Source organism: Theobroma cacao, chromosome 6, assembly GCF_000208745.1.
Source record: "Theobroma cacao cultivar B97-61/B2 chromosome 6, Criollo_cocoa_genome_V2, whole genome shotgun sequence".
Taxonomy (NCBI): Eukaryota; Viridiplantae; Streptophyta; class Magnoliopsida; order Malvales; family Malvaceae; genus Theobroma; species Theobroma cacao.
This window is the reverse complement of record NC_030855.1, coordinates 8,264,583-8,284,541: the sequence shown is the minus strand read 5'-3', so window position 1 is coordinate 8,284,541 and position 19,959 is coordinate 8,264,583. Positions and strand designations below refer to the sequence as shown.

General features: G+C 32.9%; 1 protein-coding gene and 1 long non-coding RNA gene across 3 annotated transcripts; both read right to left on the bottom strand.

Annotated features, from left to right (window-relative positions):
- On the bottom strand, positions 322-10,187 carry LOC18595634 (probable leucine-rich repeat receptor-like protein kinase At5g49770). 2 transcript variants are annotated; one of them, XM_018123308.1, is made up of 19 exons: positions 9,795-10,187; positions 9,103-9,223; positions 8,934-9,005; positions 8,542-8,616; positions 8,376-8,447; positions 7,967-8,128; positions 7,796-7,870; positions 7,340-7,411; positions 7,158-7,229; positions 6,983-7,051; positions 6,695-6,769; positions 6,388-6,459; positions 6,117-6,254; positions 5,457-5,938; positions 5,210-5,365; positions 4,982-5,118; positions 2,233-2,452; positions 1,610-1,845; positions 322-1,048 (listed from the first exon to the last, which is right to left on the bottom strand). In XM_018123308.1, the coding sequence occupies exons 1-19, from the start codon at positions 9,874-9,876 to the stop codon at positions 575-577; spliced, it is 2,862 nt and encodes a 953-aa protein (XP_017978797.1). In that variant the 5' UTR covers positions 9,877-10,187; the 3' UTR covers positions 322-574. The 2 variants fall into 2 exon arrangements, with proteins under 2 accessions (XP_017978797.1, XP_017978799.1); XM_018123310.1 differs by lacking the exons at positions 8,934-9,005; positions 9,103-9,223; positions 9,795-10,187 and adding an exon at positions 8,789-8,881.
- Positions 18,374-19,403, bottom strand: LOC108662597. Its single transcript, XR_001928511.1, has 2 exons — positions 19,012-19,403; positions 18,374-18,903 (listed from the first exon to the last, which is right to left on the bottom strand). It is a non-coding gene; the product is annotated as an uncharacterized LOC108662597 (long non-coding RNA).

The window sequence follows — 19,959 nt, the reverse complement described above, 5'->3', positions numbered from 1 at the left end:
TTTAAAAGACTATAAATTTTATTGATAGTCACCATAACTATTAAAAATAATAAAAAGATAGCCTTGAAATCTATATAAAACAATAAATTATAACATTATAAAATGTTTTTAACAAAATAACAAAGTTGAAGAACAAAAATATCTTTAATAACATTGTAAAGTACAATACAATCAAATTGCATTGATTTTGTATTGCAATCACATTACATCCATCTACTGTAATGTGATCGCATTTTAATTTTATATTATGATAGTTTACTACAAAATAAATACTGCAATATAATTTAATTGGATATAAAGAATGTGCTCCTATTTCCCTCGTATCAAACACTACCTAAGTATAATAATATGCTAAAGCATTTTAGCGTCTTTGTAATCAATTCTTCTATTTACCTATTTAAATATAAAGAATTCATTATAATTACAGTTTCATCATAATATGCAACAAACAACAAAAAGATCCGACATAAGTTGACAGTCACCAAGGCTGAAAACACAAGCAGCTGTCTCACCAAGTTCATTGCTCATAAAATAAATAATACAAAGAAGAAAAAGAAAAGTAGCAAAATGACTCTCACTGGGGCTCTATCTTGGAGGCTGGGAAGACCCCACTATAAGCAAAAGAGTCATCACTGTATGGATGGAGAGAACCCCCCTTAGTTGCTTCCTCATAAGTTGCTGAACCAGATGCTGATTCAGCATTGGGATTCATGCCAGCGAGCTGCATAATGTTTTCAATCTCTTTTACCACTTCACTCATTGTAGGCCTGTTAGCTCCTGATTCTTCTACACAACTCATTGCTAGGTCCACAAACATTTCCAAGCCTTTGGGTGTTGCAGCTAAGCCAATGGATGCGTCAAGAATCTCTTGGAGATTATATAAACTTTTCGTTTTATCCATTGCCAGTCTCACTTCCCTTACAATATATTTCCCTCGCTCTATTGGTTTTCTTGCAGTTACTATCTCCAACATCAGCACTCCAAAGCTATAAACATCACTCTTCTCAGTCAACTGCTGGGTCATATAATATTCAGGATCCAAGTAACCCTACAACAGTAAGAAAAATCATTCTTAGGACAGCACATACTATAAGCATAGTAAACGCCTTATGCAATAGTCTTAACGAATCTTTAACCACTTCCCCTTCTATTTTTCTTATGAAATTTATTAAACTCAAATCCAGTTAAGTCATAATTATAGTAATTGTTGCATTTTTCTTTTGAAATATCCCAAATCTTGCATGCATATTATAGACATTTGACATAGTGGTATGCAAGGTGACTCCACTTTGGACATAAGAGGATTAGACATTTTTTAATGTCAGCTAATTCTCCTCTCCATTCCTCATTGGCCCCTTCCGAAAAGTCAGATTCATCTAGAAATTTATTGTGTTTCACGTACTAAAACTACTATAATTACAGCAGATGCTTAAACGTATAAATGAATTACAAATTCATCATCTATAAAGGGATGGGCAGGCGAGGGGGAGAGAATACCAGTTACTCTGGAAAGAAAATAAACTAAAGCATCAATTACAAAAAGGAGAGCAGGGTTCTACCATTTAAAAGGCTAAATTATTCTCTTGAGTAGGTGTATGGAGTAACTCACCATTGTACCTTTAACTTGAGTGGTAACATGACCTTTTTCACTGTCACCCATAGGTTTGGAGAGACCAAAATCAGCAACTTTAGCATTTAAGCGTTCGTCTAATAAGATGTTAGTGGACTTGATGTCCCTATGAATGATGGGAGGATTTGCAAGCTCATGAAGATATGCCAGACCTCTAGCTGCACCAACAGTTATTTTAAGTCGCCTAGTCCAGTCCAGTCGGATTCCCGACTTCCCTGAATTATCAGAATGTTATTTTCCGAAGAAGCAAAATATGAGTGAAGTAAAAGATAGCTTGTTAAACAATAACATGGGAAATTAACAAGTAAAATCATTCACTAGGGATAATGATAAATGCTTTGCTGCAGTGAGCTCAAAATGTGATTCTTTGTTAGAAAGTCAAAACTAAAGAAGCAATGGAGCTATAACGTTAAGTTGTCTTCCTCCTATAGACTAGCAGCATAGTGTAGGCTTATTAAATATTTTATTTCATTTCTTGGTGCAGTTAAGGGTATTGTTTGATAAGTAATATGGTCAGGCAGTGAAGACCTATAAAATGCCATTTAATTATTGATGGAGTAACTCATTTTGGATGAATAAAGTGAGCAAACAGAGGAAAGTACCTGACAAGCTGTCACTCAGAGAGCCATTAGGAACATACTCATATATTAGCATTTGTTCACCTCGTTCAAAGCAAAATCCCAATAAACTGACAACATTTTTATGATGAACTCTTGATAGAAGCTCAATTTCTGTTTTAAATTCGAGCCCACCCTGCATAGATCGTTGCTGAGCTCGCTTTATGGCAATAAGTTCCCCTGAGGGTAGAGTTCCTCTATAAACCTATAATTAAAAACATTCAGAATTATTTGGAAAAATAATTTTAAAAATTAGCATGACCATGCTAAAGAGATCCCTGTCAGTAACAGACATAGTTAGAGACAGAACAAACTAAAACACAGATGAGTAGGAGCAAAGGTTGGAAAATAAATCCAGTCATAGTCTTGTTAATCACTGGGTCTATTCCAAAACTTTGCAAACCATGGGATATGTTAATAATAGGCACATTAATGTAGTATCATTGTATTGCATGTTTGAAATAACTATACTGCATCAACATTCATATGAACACAACATAGCACGTAAGGATGGCATAAATTATCTAATATGTACATCTAGCCTACTATGCTGAGTGGCTGCCATCTACTTGCAATAATGTTATCTACTGGTGAAAGAACAAGGGAAGAGTGTTTTATGTCAACATAGACGTGTACCGTGATGCATAATGTGTTTAGACATGCACATGCACAAACTACAGAAAACATCTTACATATGTCATATGTGGATCACAGTCAACTATTCCAATTGACAGTTTGAATATGTAATCAAACTCGTTTTACATATTCTTGAAGCACACGAATGTAGTTACTAATTTGATTTTTGTTATTATCTTTTTCTATACATCGAATAATTTACTGTAGGTTATTATCCTTTTTGTCCCTTTATTTTTTGTATAATAACATTGTAATCTAATTAAAAGTTCCATTCTTTAAAGTAAAAAGTTCAATGCAAACACAGTCTGCAAAGGGGGCTAGTGCTAGGGATGCCTCAAATGGAAGCACAAATAAAAAGAAAATTTTATTTCAGATATATACTTCTCCATGTTTCTGAAAATCATGCATTTAAACATGTGCCTGTTTTACCACATTGTCTGTTGCCTTAACCACCACTCGTCTGCAATAACTTACATATTTTAATGTGTGTCGCTGCAGTCAGGCATTAGTCCAAACCAGCAACAAAACATGGAATTGTTGATAATTCTATTTTATAAAATTATTTTAATCCGATTTTATTATTATATATTAGTTAAGTTATTAATTTTTTATTATAATTTAGTTATTTTTAGTTGTTTCTATAATTAGTTTATTTTTAAGTGAGTTCTTTTAATTTTATGTTTATTTCCTTTAATTTGATTATTATTTATTAGTTTTTATATTTTTGTAAGAATTAAGGGAATTGAGTTTAATTTTGAAAAGTATGATGTTAAAAGATTCAAAAATCTGCTTGCATATATTTCAATATTTTGACCATAACTTGTGTTACAGAACTTCAAATGATGCAATTCTTAAACTATTGGAAAGCTAAGAGATAGAGCTACAACTTTTAGAAGATCACTTTGCCCAATTCTGCATCGAAGATAGAAAAAATCACGTTGGAATATGACTGAGTGTATTGTTGCGGGAATGGTAATTTTAGGGCTGACAATTGATATTTGGGCCCTTCATTACACTTTTAAGCCCAATTAGAATAAGTAGGTTAACCTAGGATATTTTAGGTTAAGTTTATTAGTATAAATATGATATTTTTATGAGATATTTGTGAGACAACTTTTGGAGACTCAAGAAGTTAAAAGTTGAGGCTGAAACTTAGAGAGTAAGGTTGTAAATATTTGTTTTGTTTTCTTCCTTAACTTTTATTTTTCTTGTTACTCGTAATGGTTGAATTTTATATAACGTTAATTGTCTTTGCAATTATAAATTGTTAATTTTCTTTTTTTAGAATTACAATTGAACTCATATGTAATCTATATTTTTAATCTCTTTCTTACTTATTTTCAATGAAATTAAATTGTTTATTCCAATTTGCTCTTAATACTTTTAATTATTTGAACACCAATTAAATTAATTTAGAAACCTAAACAAACTTGGGAAAGAGAGTTTAGTGTAAATTAAAGTTGAAATAGCATATGATCATATTAATTGATTTGCCTATAGGATAGAAATATACCTATAAGCCATATGTAGCCTGATTAGAGTCTGAACTTAATGACTCTGTTTTAATTATAATTCACATAGGAATAAAGTGTTTTGGTTAAAATAGATATTTTTATAAGATGAGTCAGGAGACTTTTGTAAATAATTGAGGACTCTAGTTTAATAATTCAATCTATTGAAATAAATCAAGAAAAAGAGGTAAAATTTAAATTAAGTGTGAAAGATATTGTAATCCTAAGCCTATTTGATTCAAATTTTACTCAAGTTATTATTACTTTGATTTTTCTTTGTTAGTTTAAATGTTGGTTAATTATTTTTAATTAATTAATTTAGTTATTTGATTTTGATTGTTTGGATTAGATTAAATTTTTCTGATTTTAATACTAAGTAAAATTTTAAGTCAATTTTTTGTGAGATCGATACTTTACTCATTTATATGCTATCTAATATATACATATACTTACATAGTAGAATTTTAACTGACAATTGTGCAAATGAGACCACCTTTATGGGGCCGAGGTGCCATATGGATGTATGTTTTAACGAACACACCTAAGCACACATGCATTAAAGAGAGAGAATGAGAGTCAAAATTAACCTTTCCATAACCCCCCGATCCAATATCATTGGCTTCTGAAAAATTGTTTGTGTATTTCTTGAGCTCTTCGAAAGAGAAGCATCTTGCTCCTTTTAACTGAGGTATGCTACCACTGCTCTTCTTAGAATCCCAGTGTGCTGTGTTTTTACAGTAGAGAATCAGTCATAAATCCCAGATATTCCATACAATCCACTTGAAAAGGCCGAGGAAATGAAATGCTCATCATACCAAAAGGATTGCTCTCTTTGGTTGCTCTTTCTGCTCTCTTCTTCTGACGGTAAGCATAAATCCCAACGAGCACTAATAGTAAAAACAGCACTGAAGCACCAGCTGTTGCTCCTATTTTGATGGCAATGCTAGATTTTTTTGAGTTGGCAGGTTCATCTGGATGAAAACAAACATGCATAGAAAAAGATGAATCTAAATAAACAGCGAAATTTACAAATTCGTTTTGCTTCTATTCTATAAGCATTACCAGAAAAGTGCTCATATTCGTCACCATCAAAAACGTAAGGTCCAAAGAGCTCTTTAGGAGGCTTGAAAGTCTGGTTGCTAAATACAGATGCAATCATAGAAATTCCAGTTCTATTGAAGCTCTTTTGGCCAGATGGAAATACAGCAAGGTCCAATAGAAGACGATATTCAAATGAAGCCCTTTTTGGATAACTTAGTGAAACAGAATCCACAGGAAGTTGATGGGACAGGAAGAACTGCCCCAAAGATTGCTCTAGTTCTTTATATCGAGTTAAATTTCCAAAGTCTGAGAATAAAAGGGCTCTGAATTTTAGTGTTCCTGTATACGGATATGCACATCCACATGAGGGACTGGAAATTTGTCCTGAACTGCATGGACAGGTCTTTGAAGGGGGGGTTAAATACGGCGAGGAATTTGATGGGGGAAGTTCGCAGTAAGTGCTTGTTGTTTCTCTCGCCGTACATACTGGATTATCCACAAGTCTGCAGAAATTGGTAGAAAGAGCTTCAGTGATGTTTAAAACATTAATAATTTTAACATTAACTAGATGCATCTGCGGGCAATTTAACTTTCAACAAGTATGAGAATCCAAGCCTACTTATTCAGCAAAATAGAAAACAAAAAACATGCCCAGAAAAATGTTAAAGAATTCTGGCTTACATTATGTCAAATTTGTAGGTTCTGCCTCTGTCATTGAAACCAGTAATGGAATTGTACTGCAAATCTATGGTTTTCAGCTGGTTGCTAAAGCTTGGCCCAATCTCCAAGGTACCATTAAGTCGGTTGCCTTTTAGTACCCTGTCAACAAAATAACAGTAAAAGGGGGCAAAAATCTAACTATCATATCCAGATTGTGGCAACTATGTGACATTTTTTATTTGGATCCACGTTTCCAGTACAATTGGTGCTACATAAGGTCAAGCTTACTCACACAGTCTGCAAATTTGGAAGCTCAAAGAATGTGGCAGGAACTTGACCTTGAAGTTGTGTATGTTCCATCATTCTGCCATACAAATAAATTGATTATTCTGCCGTCTACATAAAAATACTTGTGAGAAAGAAGATATACAGACAGAAGTATTTATGATATTAAAGAATGATGGTCCTAGACTAAGTCGAATGGTAGAAAAAGGACTCAGTTCTACAGTTAAAACAGTTATGATATTTCAATGTTCAGTTTAATTTCATGTTCCTGTGTTGGTACTGAAGGAATAAGAGAGAGAGAAAGAGGAAAATACAATGTTGTTAAGGCTTGCAGGGCTGGAAACCAAGAAGGAACATCTGCTAAATCAAAACTATTATTACTCAAGTATCTGCACAATCATGTAAGAGAACAAAGATTAGTAATGACAATAAAATTGTGTACGGCCACTAAACAAGATAGCTATGATGAGCAGCATTTCACTTGGATACACACAAAAATACACAAGAACATGAATAAGAAAACAGGAGCAACCAAATGTAGTCTGAGAAGACTAAAGAATCATTATAGTATGGGTAGAGTTACTAAAGCACTTCTTACTTACAAGGTGTTCAAACTGTTCATGCCAGTAAGGTCAGGCAGAGGGCCAGTCAGTTTATTGTTGGACAAAGACCTGAAAATCAACACCAAATGCTCTTCATTAAGAGAAGATAATAGTTCCCTTCCCTCCTAGAAAAACAAGTGCAGAAGACTATCAGCCTTTTCTGTTCATAGCTTACAGATCTTGAACATTTAAAAGACTGCTGAGATTCAACGGAAGATGCCCATTTAGAGAATTGTTGTCAAAGTGTCTGTAGCCAAAACAATAAATTCATCTCTTATCATCAAAAACCCTGTAGAAATTCACTTACAGCAAAAACTTCAACAAGAGTTCACTGTAGTACTTGATCTAGATACTCACACCACTTCCAGAGTTTGCACAAGTCCAAGGGTGGAAGGAAGACTTCCAGTAAGTTCGTTGCTTTCAAATAGCCTACCAGAGAGAGAGGAAAACGAAATGTAACAAATCTACAAAAATTCATGCTGTTATTTCTTGAATTTCATTACATTAAAGCAAAGATTAGGAAGAAGGAGCTTGCAGACAAATTTGGAATTCTTTAAAATAAAAAATAAAATGAGAGAAAGAATTCAGAGTCTCTTTCTTTCAGAAGGGTGGCTTAAGATACAAAGAAGAAGCACCCTCTTATACAGGCTGTTGAAGGTTAAGAGAAAAATCATTATTTAGAGAAGAAATTCGTTATATGTATGCGCCTTTCCTGTAGTTTAGAATACAGTGTGTCTTTTTGCAAAGCACATTCCAGGTAAGTCAAGAAATATATTGCAAAACCTACTTGATAGAAAACTGAACGAAACTTACAAATGTATAAGACTCATATGTGAACTGAAAAGTTGAGCTGGAATTTGGCCAGAGAGTTTATTCTTCCCGAAATGGCTGTGGATGATGGAGAACGTCATTACTATGAGGAGAATATAACCATTGCAAGAAAAGCATCTAAATAAACGTAAACTACAAAGAAATTCGGCATACAAGTGTTTGGTATGAATCAACATGTCAAGCCCTGGTGCAGATCCATTTGAAACTGGAATTGGTCCTTCTAACTGGTTGTCAGCCAGATCTAACCAAACAAGATTTGATAGATGACCAATGGACGGTGGAATAGGTCCAGTGAAGCCATTAGAATTTAGGGATCTGCAGGCAATATAGGCCAGCATGAAAGAAGTACTATGATTAAAAGACGTAAAAGAATAACAAGTAGAAATAGTGAAGCCAAAACAACATACAACCCACGATCATGGAGCCTAAAACCGAAGTTTTATTGGATACTAATGTAATGCCCTTCACTTAATAGTCATACATCGCAAATCACCAGAATCCAAATGGAATTGCATGTTTGTTAGTCACTGCTGGGAATAAGCATTAAAGGTCAAATTCTTACAGGTACTTCAGCTGCGATAGAGATCCTATTGCATCGGGAATTGGACCATTGAAACCACAACCAACCAAGATTCTGCGATATTATATAAACAAAAGAGGTCTTTTAAGGGAATTGCAGAACAAATTTGCTTCCAGGTGATGCTTTGGTTGGAAATAGATCTACTTACAAGTTTGTTAGATTCTTTAAATTCCCAATCGATGCTGGGAGAGATCCTGTGAGACCTTTGTTGTAGGATAGATCCCTGAAAAAAGAAGCCACATCAGAGATGTTATAATAACTATGGTAACGATTGCCTCTAACTAAAAATTGATAAATTATTTATTGAAAGAAATTAAAGAAACGAATTCTTTTTTATTTACAGCTCTACCAGAATTAACATATCCCTTGCATTTAAAGAGCAAACCTTTAGATACCTGAACATTGAAGTGCTGCAATACTCAAAAGCTAACATTTACATGCTGAAAAGAAAAAAAAATGTCTAGAAGGATGGTTCAGACAAACTAGCTGCAAAATGACCTCCATGAAGAACAGAGGGAGACAGTGGGCAAAAGGACCTACACTTGCTGTAATTCAGATAAGGTCGAAATGTCTCCTGACAGCCGTCCTACTAAGTTCATGCTTGGCAATATTCTGAAATAGATAATTGTTAGATAAGATCCCAAAGCTGGAAGAACCAAACTAAGCAATCTTTCATGCACATTAAAACGTAGAAGCACCAACAACTTACATTGAGGTCACACGTGAATCAGTGCAACTAATTCCAACCCAGCCATCACCACAAGGGTCCCCACCCACCCAACTGGGAGGTACATTTTCCCACTCAGCCGCGAGAGATTTTAGAGCAGTAGCTGCAGAAGAATTGGACAAAAGTTTCCCTTGATCAGAAATCAAAGCTGAATTCTAAGGTAGCATTTCCGTAGCATTTAAAATAAATTGTCATGAAAGGAATACAAATAGATTTAGCCCTTTAATTTGACCGAGGTATAGGCACCTTCTGATAATGGATTTCTTTAAAAGGTTGACCCCAGACCAAATAACTAATAGCTACAAGCATTATAGAGTCAAGACGATGAGACCATCCTGATAAAATTAGCAGAATTCCTCTTTCCCAAAAGACTTGACTAGCGTTCAGTATTCAGTTCTGAGTGGGCAAGTTCACTTTTGCGAACACAGGAAGAATAATATTGGTATTTAGAAAAATAAAGGTAGATCACATATTCTCATCAGCTCAACTTAACTACTAATATACATGTTGCATGTGAGGATGTGCAATCTTCAAGCACATATCATCTTTGCAATAAGTTAAGAAACTTAGATAGAACTTTTATAAGCAACCATATCCTCTCCAAAGTAAAGCTAAAGAATAACAAAATTATAATAAAACAAAACAAGAAAAGTAATGATTAGAGGCAAACTTACAATCACCAGCATCAGTGGTAGCTGCTATGATATAGATTTGAAGAAAAACAACTAGCAAAAGTGACCAAATGGCTGAACCCATGAGTGAGATAAACCAAAGGTTTCAGATTCTGGAGTTGAAGACCTTACAAGTATTTCTGTTGTGTTTCTAAGTTTGCATAAAACAGAGTACCCATTTGACATCAACCAGTAACCAACACGAAAGAAAGCATCAAACTTAGAGTTGCAGCTGCAAATTCCTTATGTTCAAATGAGAAATCAATCTATTCCTGATATACCAGGAAAGTACGAAATCCTGGACTTTGATGGATCTACAAACTTGCAATTTGCCCAAATAACATAGAATAAAAATGACCAACCAAACTGTTTGGCATTTTGTCCCTTTATTTCACTCAAAAGAGGCAGACGACTTTAAGTCAACAATCTTAATTTTGGATGAGATCAATGAAATGTTTACAACCACAGATGAGTTACCGTGATAAATTACTGGAAGCCCCCGACTAGTTTCTCTGGTATATAAACAAAGGGCAAAGGCATTACATAAATATCGCAAACTGTGACAGATTTTGCAAGTTGGATTTTGCATTAATTTCAATTCTGGAGGTAAGTAGGGTCTGTTTGTGCAGTCATATTCGTCTCCAGGAAGTCCTTTTCAAAGAAACATTCAAACCAAGAAAACAGCGTTGACATAGTAGCCATGGCATACACGGGCAGCCTGGTCCTGTTCACTATCATATTCAACGTCCTTAACCCATGTGATAATCTTCTTTGAAATTTTGGAGAGCTTAAAAATGAAATTTGGCTGCTTTGCTTCCAATTCAGGGGGATATGTTGGGAATGCAAGCGAAACGGAAGTGCGTTAGGCTGCTTTTGTTGATCTAAAAGGATAATTCAAGGGAAAATTAGGCACCCATCCGCTGTGTTCCCCCAATTTAAACACAATCTTCTGAATGGATGAGATCAAAATTCCAGTTGAAACGGTTTGATCGGACATTTTAAAAAACATCAGCCAATCATAAATTCATAATTCCATTTTGTTCTTGTTGTCATGTTCTTACGTTCACAAACCAGCAACTCTCCATTTTGTAGCAAATGCCTTCGATTGTCACGACCGTCAAACCTCAGAGCTTTCAAGGTTCAAGGCTCCAACGTCCCTCACGAGCCGCTGCTGGTCCCTCCCACTTACCAATTCATTTCGTTTTTATGAGAGAATCGACACTAGAACCGAAGGGATGCCATTAGTAATCTATAAAAAGCATAAATTCAATTCTTATGAAAATATATTTTTATGTTACGGTAACTTGTTATGCTGACCTTACTACATTATTTTTGTTTTTGCAGTTATAGTATGGTCTGTAATTAATTTTATTATATTTCTCATATAAAGAATACAATATAATAATAATTACAGAACATATCACTCATGTTATAAGCAGTTTTATACTTTATAAAAATTTTAAATTTAATCTTTATACAATAACTTTTAAAAATCAAGTCTATATATCTTTAAATTTATCAATATCAATTCAATTATTAACATCATTAAAATTTTTAAATTAAAATTGATGATGTGATTTTGATTATGATAATGTAACATTAATTATGTTGATGTGACCCATACTTAACTTTTGAAATCAAAAATATCTATATGCAGTTTTAATGTATCACTCTTGAATGCCATGCAATCAATTGCTTTATTCTCCTCACCAACCCATATCCCCACTATCTATCAATTATTTTGTCCGTCACAGCCTTTACAACATCAAAATTAATTATTTCAATGCAAACTTTAAACTATACCAAATCAGTTGCATGACTCCTGTTTAAACTAAGTCATCCTTCATTTGACATGGTTCAACATGCTCTTGTATGCACACAAATAAGGTTTCTTTTTGAACCATGAAGAAAAATAATCAAGAGGATTTAAGCCATTATATATAATTGCACTCATAACTTCTAACAAGATACTCCATTTATGTCCCACCTCTTACATGTACCTGAATGTTGTCATAACATCATAGTGTAACTCTCCCTTCCTTGTTTTAATAAATTGTCTCAATAAACTTTGTTTGCTTTATTAGCTCTAAAATGATTATAATTTTGAAATGACAAAAATGATCAAATTTACTTGAACCTATTTGAGTGAACCTTGATTAATTCTTTAAGTTATTGGGTTCTCATGCAATTACTTTTGACATGTCTACAAGTTTGATTGACTTAATTGTATGAGTGTTAAACTTGCTTGCATAAGTGTTTTAATCTCCCTAATGTTTATAGTTGAGATATTTGATTTCTAAGATAGGTTCATAATTCAAGTAGGATCAACCTTCTCAACACCAAGTTTGACTCAAAGTTAAAAAGGCATGGAAAAAGCTCAATTGAAAGCTCATGTGATAAAGGCACTGGTTCGAGGTCGACTGCAACTTCTTCATACTCGACCTTACATGCACAAATGAAGAAAGAATGAAGTGAAGGCTCAAGTTTGGGGTAAGCTACACGTCTTGAAACTTGACCATAAAGTAGAAAGCAAGAAAAAGTGATGAAAGCTTAGAAGATCAACTTTTGCCTTAGAGAGTTAAATACGCTACTTTGGTAATCAATCCTAGAAGAAGAAAAAAGAGCCAAAGAACATCTAAAAGCATGGAGAGTCAAATACATAATTTTCATACTCGACCCCAAAGCAAGAAAAAAAGAAATGAAGTCAGCCTCGGGGTTGAAGGTTGAATGCCACATTAAATACTTCACCCTCAAAGCACAACTTCGAAAAAGAAAAAGTCTAAAGTTGTAGAGGATCGCTTACCACATCTCCATAGTCGACCCTAAATGATCGTTAGACATAGATTTCAAAAGACAAACAACTATTTTCTTTATGGAATCAACCCCAACAACTCCAAGATTTCTCCAACTATAAAAAGGACCATTTGAAGCATTCAGAAGAGTGGAAGAAGTGAGAGAAAAAAATCAAACACTTACGAATCAAGCCTTGCAAAGAAAAGAGAGAAAAACCAAGCAAAAACAAACATTCACTCTTGAGTTGAAAATTTATTTGTGCTTTCACTCCAATCCTAGTACACACTTTTTACCCATTCTTCCTCTATTGTACTTACTCAACAAATCTACCTCTTAAAGGTATGCTTGCTACTCAAATTGTAGGAGAGAAAAGGTTATGCCTTAGCCTTCAAAAGGTAATATTGTAAGGGTTGTGCTTGCTCTCATAAAAAGCCAATGTGTGGGTTATGCTTACTCTTGTCAAAAGGCATTGTAAGGGTTGTATTTGTTGTGATAATCCCACAAGTGCATAGATTGTGAACAAATAATATAGAGTGAGCAGAGTATCGTTCCCACGAGGAGGTCGTATCAACTACCAAAATTAAGGTTTTCTATATTATTTAGAAAGTTCAACTTAATTTAAATAAGGTTAACTAATCAAAATCTAAATTAAAGACTATCAATCACTTAAACTTTAACCAATAATAATTGCAATTCTAAGATTTAGATTTCATCAATTGAATTCCTATGATTAACTCATGATTGATTGATTTAACGTATCTTTTTAAAATTAATGACTTGATCACCTAAGGTGTATGATGTTCCCTTTTGAGATACAACACATGTATTTATATTAATCTTATGTCTACTTTTGTGTTCACAAGCATTAATATAAACCTATTAACTTTTATGATAATCTATGCATTTGGTCATGTAGCGACTTAGGCATGCATGAATATACGATGTTACAAAAGAGTGTTTTTATTTCTATAGAACACTTTCCCTAAGTCTAATGCCTTAATGAACCAATGACATGTTTCATCTTTAGATCCATCACGTAACACCTTCAACATGCAAATAATGATTAGTTATTCACAAGAATTAAGCCCTGAGACAATAGATAAATCTTAACAAGAATAAGTTCAAATCAATCATCTAAAAGTAATCATAGGAAAAATAAAAGACTACATCTAAACACTAGAATAAGAAATTTAGCTACTCATAGAACAAGAATCAAACACAATCTTTATCAAAATAAATCCAAAACACATCATTTTGAAAAATAACAATCTTAAAAAAAATAAAAAGAAATACAAGAAGTTTCAAGAAAACTCGTTAAAGCTTGAATGAATGCTTCAAATCTTGAATCCTTGATTTGAAATCTTCACTCTCCTTTTCTAATTCTTCTCATTCGAATCTCTATTTTTTTCCTCTTTTTCAACTCTCATAGCATATGCTTAAATAAAATGCTCAAGTTGTTTATTGCCACATGAACTCTATCCCAACTAAGAGTTTTAAATTAATTTAACTTCTAACTTATGATAACTCCTTCAGATAAACCTATAGCTCAACTTGAGTTCTACCAAATCATGTTACCAATCTCCTCATCAATTTGAATTAAATCTGGATACTCATCCGATTAGAAGTCCACTATTCCACAAATTCAATTAACACTGTCCAAAAACATGTAACGAATTTTTCTCCTTTATCCTGTTAGAACTGGGCAAAATGATAAAGATAAGAATTGTAGCATTGTTTCTTAGCTTTGCAATGCCTCAGAATCATGTCATTTGGACTTCTAGAGTGAAAGTTATGCACAAATTACTAAAACAGGTATGGACGCATGGCTTTTTCTATAACAAAGGTCGAATGGCCCAAATTCCCTTAATGTACTTACCTACCAAGCTCAAATTTAAGCTAAAAGGTATGAAAATAACTCTAAAACAACTAAATAACTAAAAAGTTAAATAATTAAGTCCTATAAAATATATGCAAATTATGCACACATCATCTTGAGCCTAGAAAAAGGCATTGTGAAGGTTATGCTTAAGCCTTGAAAAAGTACATTCATAGTGGATTTGAAACTCCTTAGCTTGCTAAGGGAGAGGACGTAGGCATTTGAGAAAGCCAAACCTCTATAAATTTCTTGTGTCTTTTACTTCAACTTTTCACTCTTTTTAATCATGCATTTTATCTTAAAAAGCTTTTAGAAAATTGTTTATAGCTTACTCACTTGTTTTTGACTTATACATCAAATTCTTTTTAGCATACTTAAGTAGTTTACTCTTCACCATTTTTCTCTTGTGTACTCTACCTTGAAGAGTTAGAAAATTTTGTTTTCAACTTGCTGCTTACTAAATTTCCTTTGCATCATCTTTAACAAAAACAAATTTTAAGATCAAACTTGTGAAAATCCTTTTTATCTCCTCAAGGTTTTTAAGTTCTTTAGAAAATTTTTAAAGTCCAATTCACCCTATTCTAGTCATCATCATTGAGCTAGCACTATCTAACAATTGATATCGGAGCTTGAACTCAATTTTGTAGGTTTAAAAGCCTTTGAGTGATCTTTGTTAGCATCAACACATGACCATGAACTCTATTCCAACAATTCTTGTTGAAGGGCAATCACTTATGGAGCCTTCTTTATTCAATCGTGAGAACTACATGTTGGAGTAGGATCTTAGTGGATTAATGTGATTGTGTAAAGCATGGATTTCAAAAATTTCTTTTATAAATCAAGCAAGCAATCCAATTACACAAGTAGAAACACACATTATTATTATTACAAGTAAAATAATCACATCCAAAAAAAATAAAATAAGAATCCATTAAGTAAGAAAAACCATACTTTTATTTTGAGATTCTTATTTTCGGACACCACCACACTAATGAATGATTTCTCAATCAAACAAGTTTATCACTTATTCTCTAAGAATACTTTCAACTTGAACCTTAAGTGGACAAGGTGTGGAATGCAAGACTACAAGATGACAACCAATTTTGTTCTCTTTTTTTTGGAAAACCTTGGAGGAGGAGAAGAGAAGTGATGGCTGAAACATATTTTTTTAAGAAAAAAGTATGTACTATTATTTTCGTCCAATCTCTTCTTTTTTTTATTAAAACTCTTGCTTCAAAGGTTTAATCAAAATGAAACACCTTTGAATTAATCTTGACCACCCATTTAAAGTTATGGAAACATCAAACATGCTCCATGATTATCAAAATTAAAATTAAAGAATAAATAACTTAATTCTTTAATTATCATTTAGAGTTCTTGATAAAATAAAACTCCTTATTGAATAATAACTCTTATTTTATTATTATCCATCTTTATTTAAAAAGAATTAATAATAAATAAAAGAGTAATGGAGTCTCCTTTTATTAACATGGATGTCTAGATTCATTTTGCAAGAATCCTCATAAAATTATCTTTATTACAGACAACTCTTGTCTGTAATTAAGATAAAAATATTTTACCTTGTCTAAATTAAGACAAATATGTTTTCTTGTCTATATTAAGACAAAAAATATTTTTCTCATTTTAAATTAAGACAAACATATTTTCTTATCTAAATTAATACCAAATTTGTTTTCTTGTCTAAATTAAAACAAACATGTTAAAGCTACCATTTTTGTACACAATTTACTTAAACAAATTAAAACATGCATTTCAACTTAAACAAGTTGAATTCTATAAAGCTAAGTGGGGAATCTATTTGGACATAAATATTCCAAGCTCCAATAAACTTAGAATTATTCTTAATCTCATTAAAAATAATTCAAGCTTATTAACCATGAAATCTCTCCACCTTAGATTCATGGTTGCACTCTTGGATTAACTATAATTACAAGAAACAATTCAATACTTGATATTAATTATTAGTTGTCAAATTGTAAACCTTATATTGTGAACCCTCATAACCATCCAATGATAAAAGGTGAAATTACTGTTTTACCCTTTATGTCAATTTTGTCCCCTAGTCTCAAAGTTCATCCAATTATGATTCAATACTCTAGATCTAATCTTTTGAGTATTCAGATGTGATGAGTAGCTAATGCATGAATCCACTGGGCCCAAATTAATCATCAATCTTCTTGAAATCACTAGAAGTAATGTTAATGCTGTAAACTCCAGTATTTGGATATATATTCCTAGATGTTCATCTTGATTATAATCCCAAAATATGGAGTCTAGATCAATGTTTTATGATGATCATGCTCATGGTAAATCAAAGATTACAAAAAGATTAAACACGAGTCCACTATCCATCAAGATTTCGATTCTACTATAAGCAAATGTATAAGTGTGAGATCAAGATTTAGGTAACGATCACATGATTCCAGTTCATGTTATAGTATCATTACTCGAAGTCAACCATTTCAATGATTTGAGACTCATCATTCCTTTGAAATGAATCACATTTGTTTTGTTGGAAGTAATCTGGACACTATAGCCTTAACACAATGAAGTGACCAGCTTTATTATATGGCTGTGAACAATTTTTGGATTCAATTAAAATACATGTCTTCTATGTATGACTCTTCATACAAATGTATTTTAATATCTCAATAGAATCTTGGTACTTTAATAACTAGATAATGAATGCTTACTAAAATAAACTCTCCGTCTTATTATCAAAATGTACTTTCATTACAAATAAATTTAATGAAATTAAGAATGAGAATATACTTGCTTTCTAGGGCACCATATTCTCAAAATTCCAAACACTACATTTATTGGAAGAATAGAATGAAGTACTTTGTTCTAGCCAATGATTATGAAAGTTTAATGAACAATTATTGATGGTCATACAAGCCAGCCAAGGAAGGAAAAGAATGGGATACAAGTGACATGAATATGGTACAACTCAATGCTAAGGCTATGCATACTCTTCTTTGTGCACTCGATGATAATGATTACAAGAGAGTTTCCAAGTGTGAAAGTGTCAAAGAGATTTTAGAGAAATTGGAAGAGTGGCATGGGGAAGCAAAGAAGGAAGAAAAATTAGAAGAAAAGCCTTGTGAAAGTCAATGCTCAACTTGTGGCAAGGCAATTATAGATAAGGAATCAAGTGAAATTCAATCCTCAATCCAATTCGAATCATGCCTCATGGCTCTTGAAAAGCTTAAGGTAAACTCTTCACTTTGTGAATGCATTTTATATTCATTTAGTGACATTGCTAAAAAAAAGAGTTTTACCAATGGAAAAATTCATATATAAAGGTGTGCATTTCATCAGTAATGTCAATTACCGACAAAATTATCGACATAAATTTTGTCAGTAATCAATCAGAAATATACTCATCGGTAATAAATTTTTGTTAGTATTTGAAAATTTTGTTAGTAAATTTATCGATTGAAAATTTCATCAGTAATTTCGTTAGTAAAGTTGCTGAGCATCGACCGATAAAGTTGTTGGCGATATAAGAAATCCATCAGCAAATTCGGTCAGTAAAAACACCAATCGAAAAGTTACAGTCTACAAATCCATCGGTAATTTACTAATGAAAAATTGTGGTTGCCAAATACATTGGTAATTTACTGACGAAATTACCTACGGAATTGCTGATGGAATTAACAACCAATTTTTTTTAATACTTTGTCGATAATATGTATTATTCCAACGATAATGAAGCAAAATCCATCAATAATTGAGTAACGAATCCCATCGATATTAAGAAAATTTTGTTAGTAATTCCATTAGTAATAATTAAGTTTATGATTTTTTTTAAATTTGTATTTCCTGCATTGAATAATAATATTAATATTAAAAGCAAGAATGTTGTATCAAATACATCCAAAATGTATTATAAAATGGAAAAAACATACCAAACTTTTGAAGATTAAAAAAGAAATGTTATGTCAAAATCCATAAAAACGTTAATACATGGAATTTGTACTATAACGAAAAAGAATTACGGTTGTGCCTCAACCAAATCATCAGAAAGGGGTGACTGCATTGTGACTTAGGAAGCGACAACTGTAATGATAAAGACCTGCCAGCTAGATCTGGAAGCCTCTCAAGTACAACCTTCTTGATGGACTTAATATCATGCACGTCAATTTTCAACTTTTTCACATCGCTCTTCATTTCTTGATAGCCCTTAGGTTCAGATTGAGGAACTCGTGTATCATTAGCAGAAGGCATCGGATCACAGGCAGACTTAAATGTTGCAGTTGGAGCAAATAGTGTAGCAAGTTACATCTAGGTGCTAAACTCAAACGTGGGTCCAAGTGGTTTTTAGCTCTCCAATTATGTCAGACCATGCTATGGATCAAACTTCAACTAGGACGATGGATCATTACCATACTTTTGCGATAAAGCATATGTGTATGATTACTATAAATAAAAAAAAGAAATGACATTTATATTAATTAAATTGTTAAGTAACATATACACATATACAATAATATAATGAATATAAACTAACTCATTTTTATTACTTACACTAACAATCTTCGACTTTTTGTCCACAAACTCTTTGATACCTTTCTGTCACTTGTGAGTGTGCTCGAAAACCTCAAAGAATGTCGTCGGTCTTTGTAGAGTCTTGGACTGCAATCACAATAAGAAAAAACAATGCGTCATCACCAATATGCATGTTTCCTCAATCTTCAACAACACAATGACAACATGTTTTCATATCATAAAACAATAACAACACATAACACATTCACAAGAAAAGCAAACCCATCATCAAAATTATGCATGGCTTCGCAACCGTCAACAACACAACAACAACAAAAGGCTCACATTATCTTAATGTGAGTTATGAACATGTACCATTTTCTTCTAATGTAATGTAAGAGGTAAAGTGTCACGACCCGATTTTCGAGCCATGACCGACGCATGGACTCAATGGACATAGTCCACTAAGCCCAAGCAAGCCTATTTATGTAATCCTACTTATCATCCCATCGACTATTCTTAAAGTTACATCTCACAATTCCAACCCTTAAGTACTTTAATAATAACTATAGCAATCAAAAACTACATTTATATTAACCCAAAATAATATTAACCATTTCCACTCATGGTGGCTTACCAATCAAAATATACATATATGGTCTACGGCATGCATCTTAATACTTTACATCACATGTACGTATTTACAAACAAAAATGACTCTAGGCTTCTAACAGAGTAACCAAGGTGAAGGTGTGGCTATTGAATGCCAAGCTACCTACCAAGAAGACGAAACTACAAAGATACCTCAACCTAGGTTCCAATTGCTTCCTAATATGAAAACATGAAGTTGAAAATAATGAGTACAAACTCAGTGAGTGAACATAAGAAGGGAACAAGCAACGATAAGGAAAGTTGATAATCATGATGCACTTATTTGAAAACAATGCAACTTAGTTCAAGTTCTTATTAAAATCCCTCCATTTAACC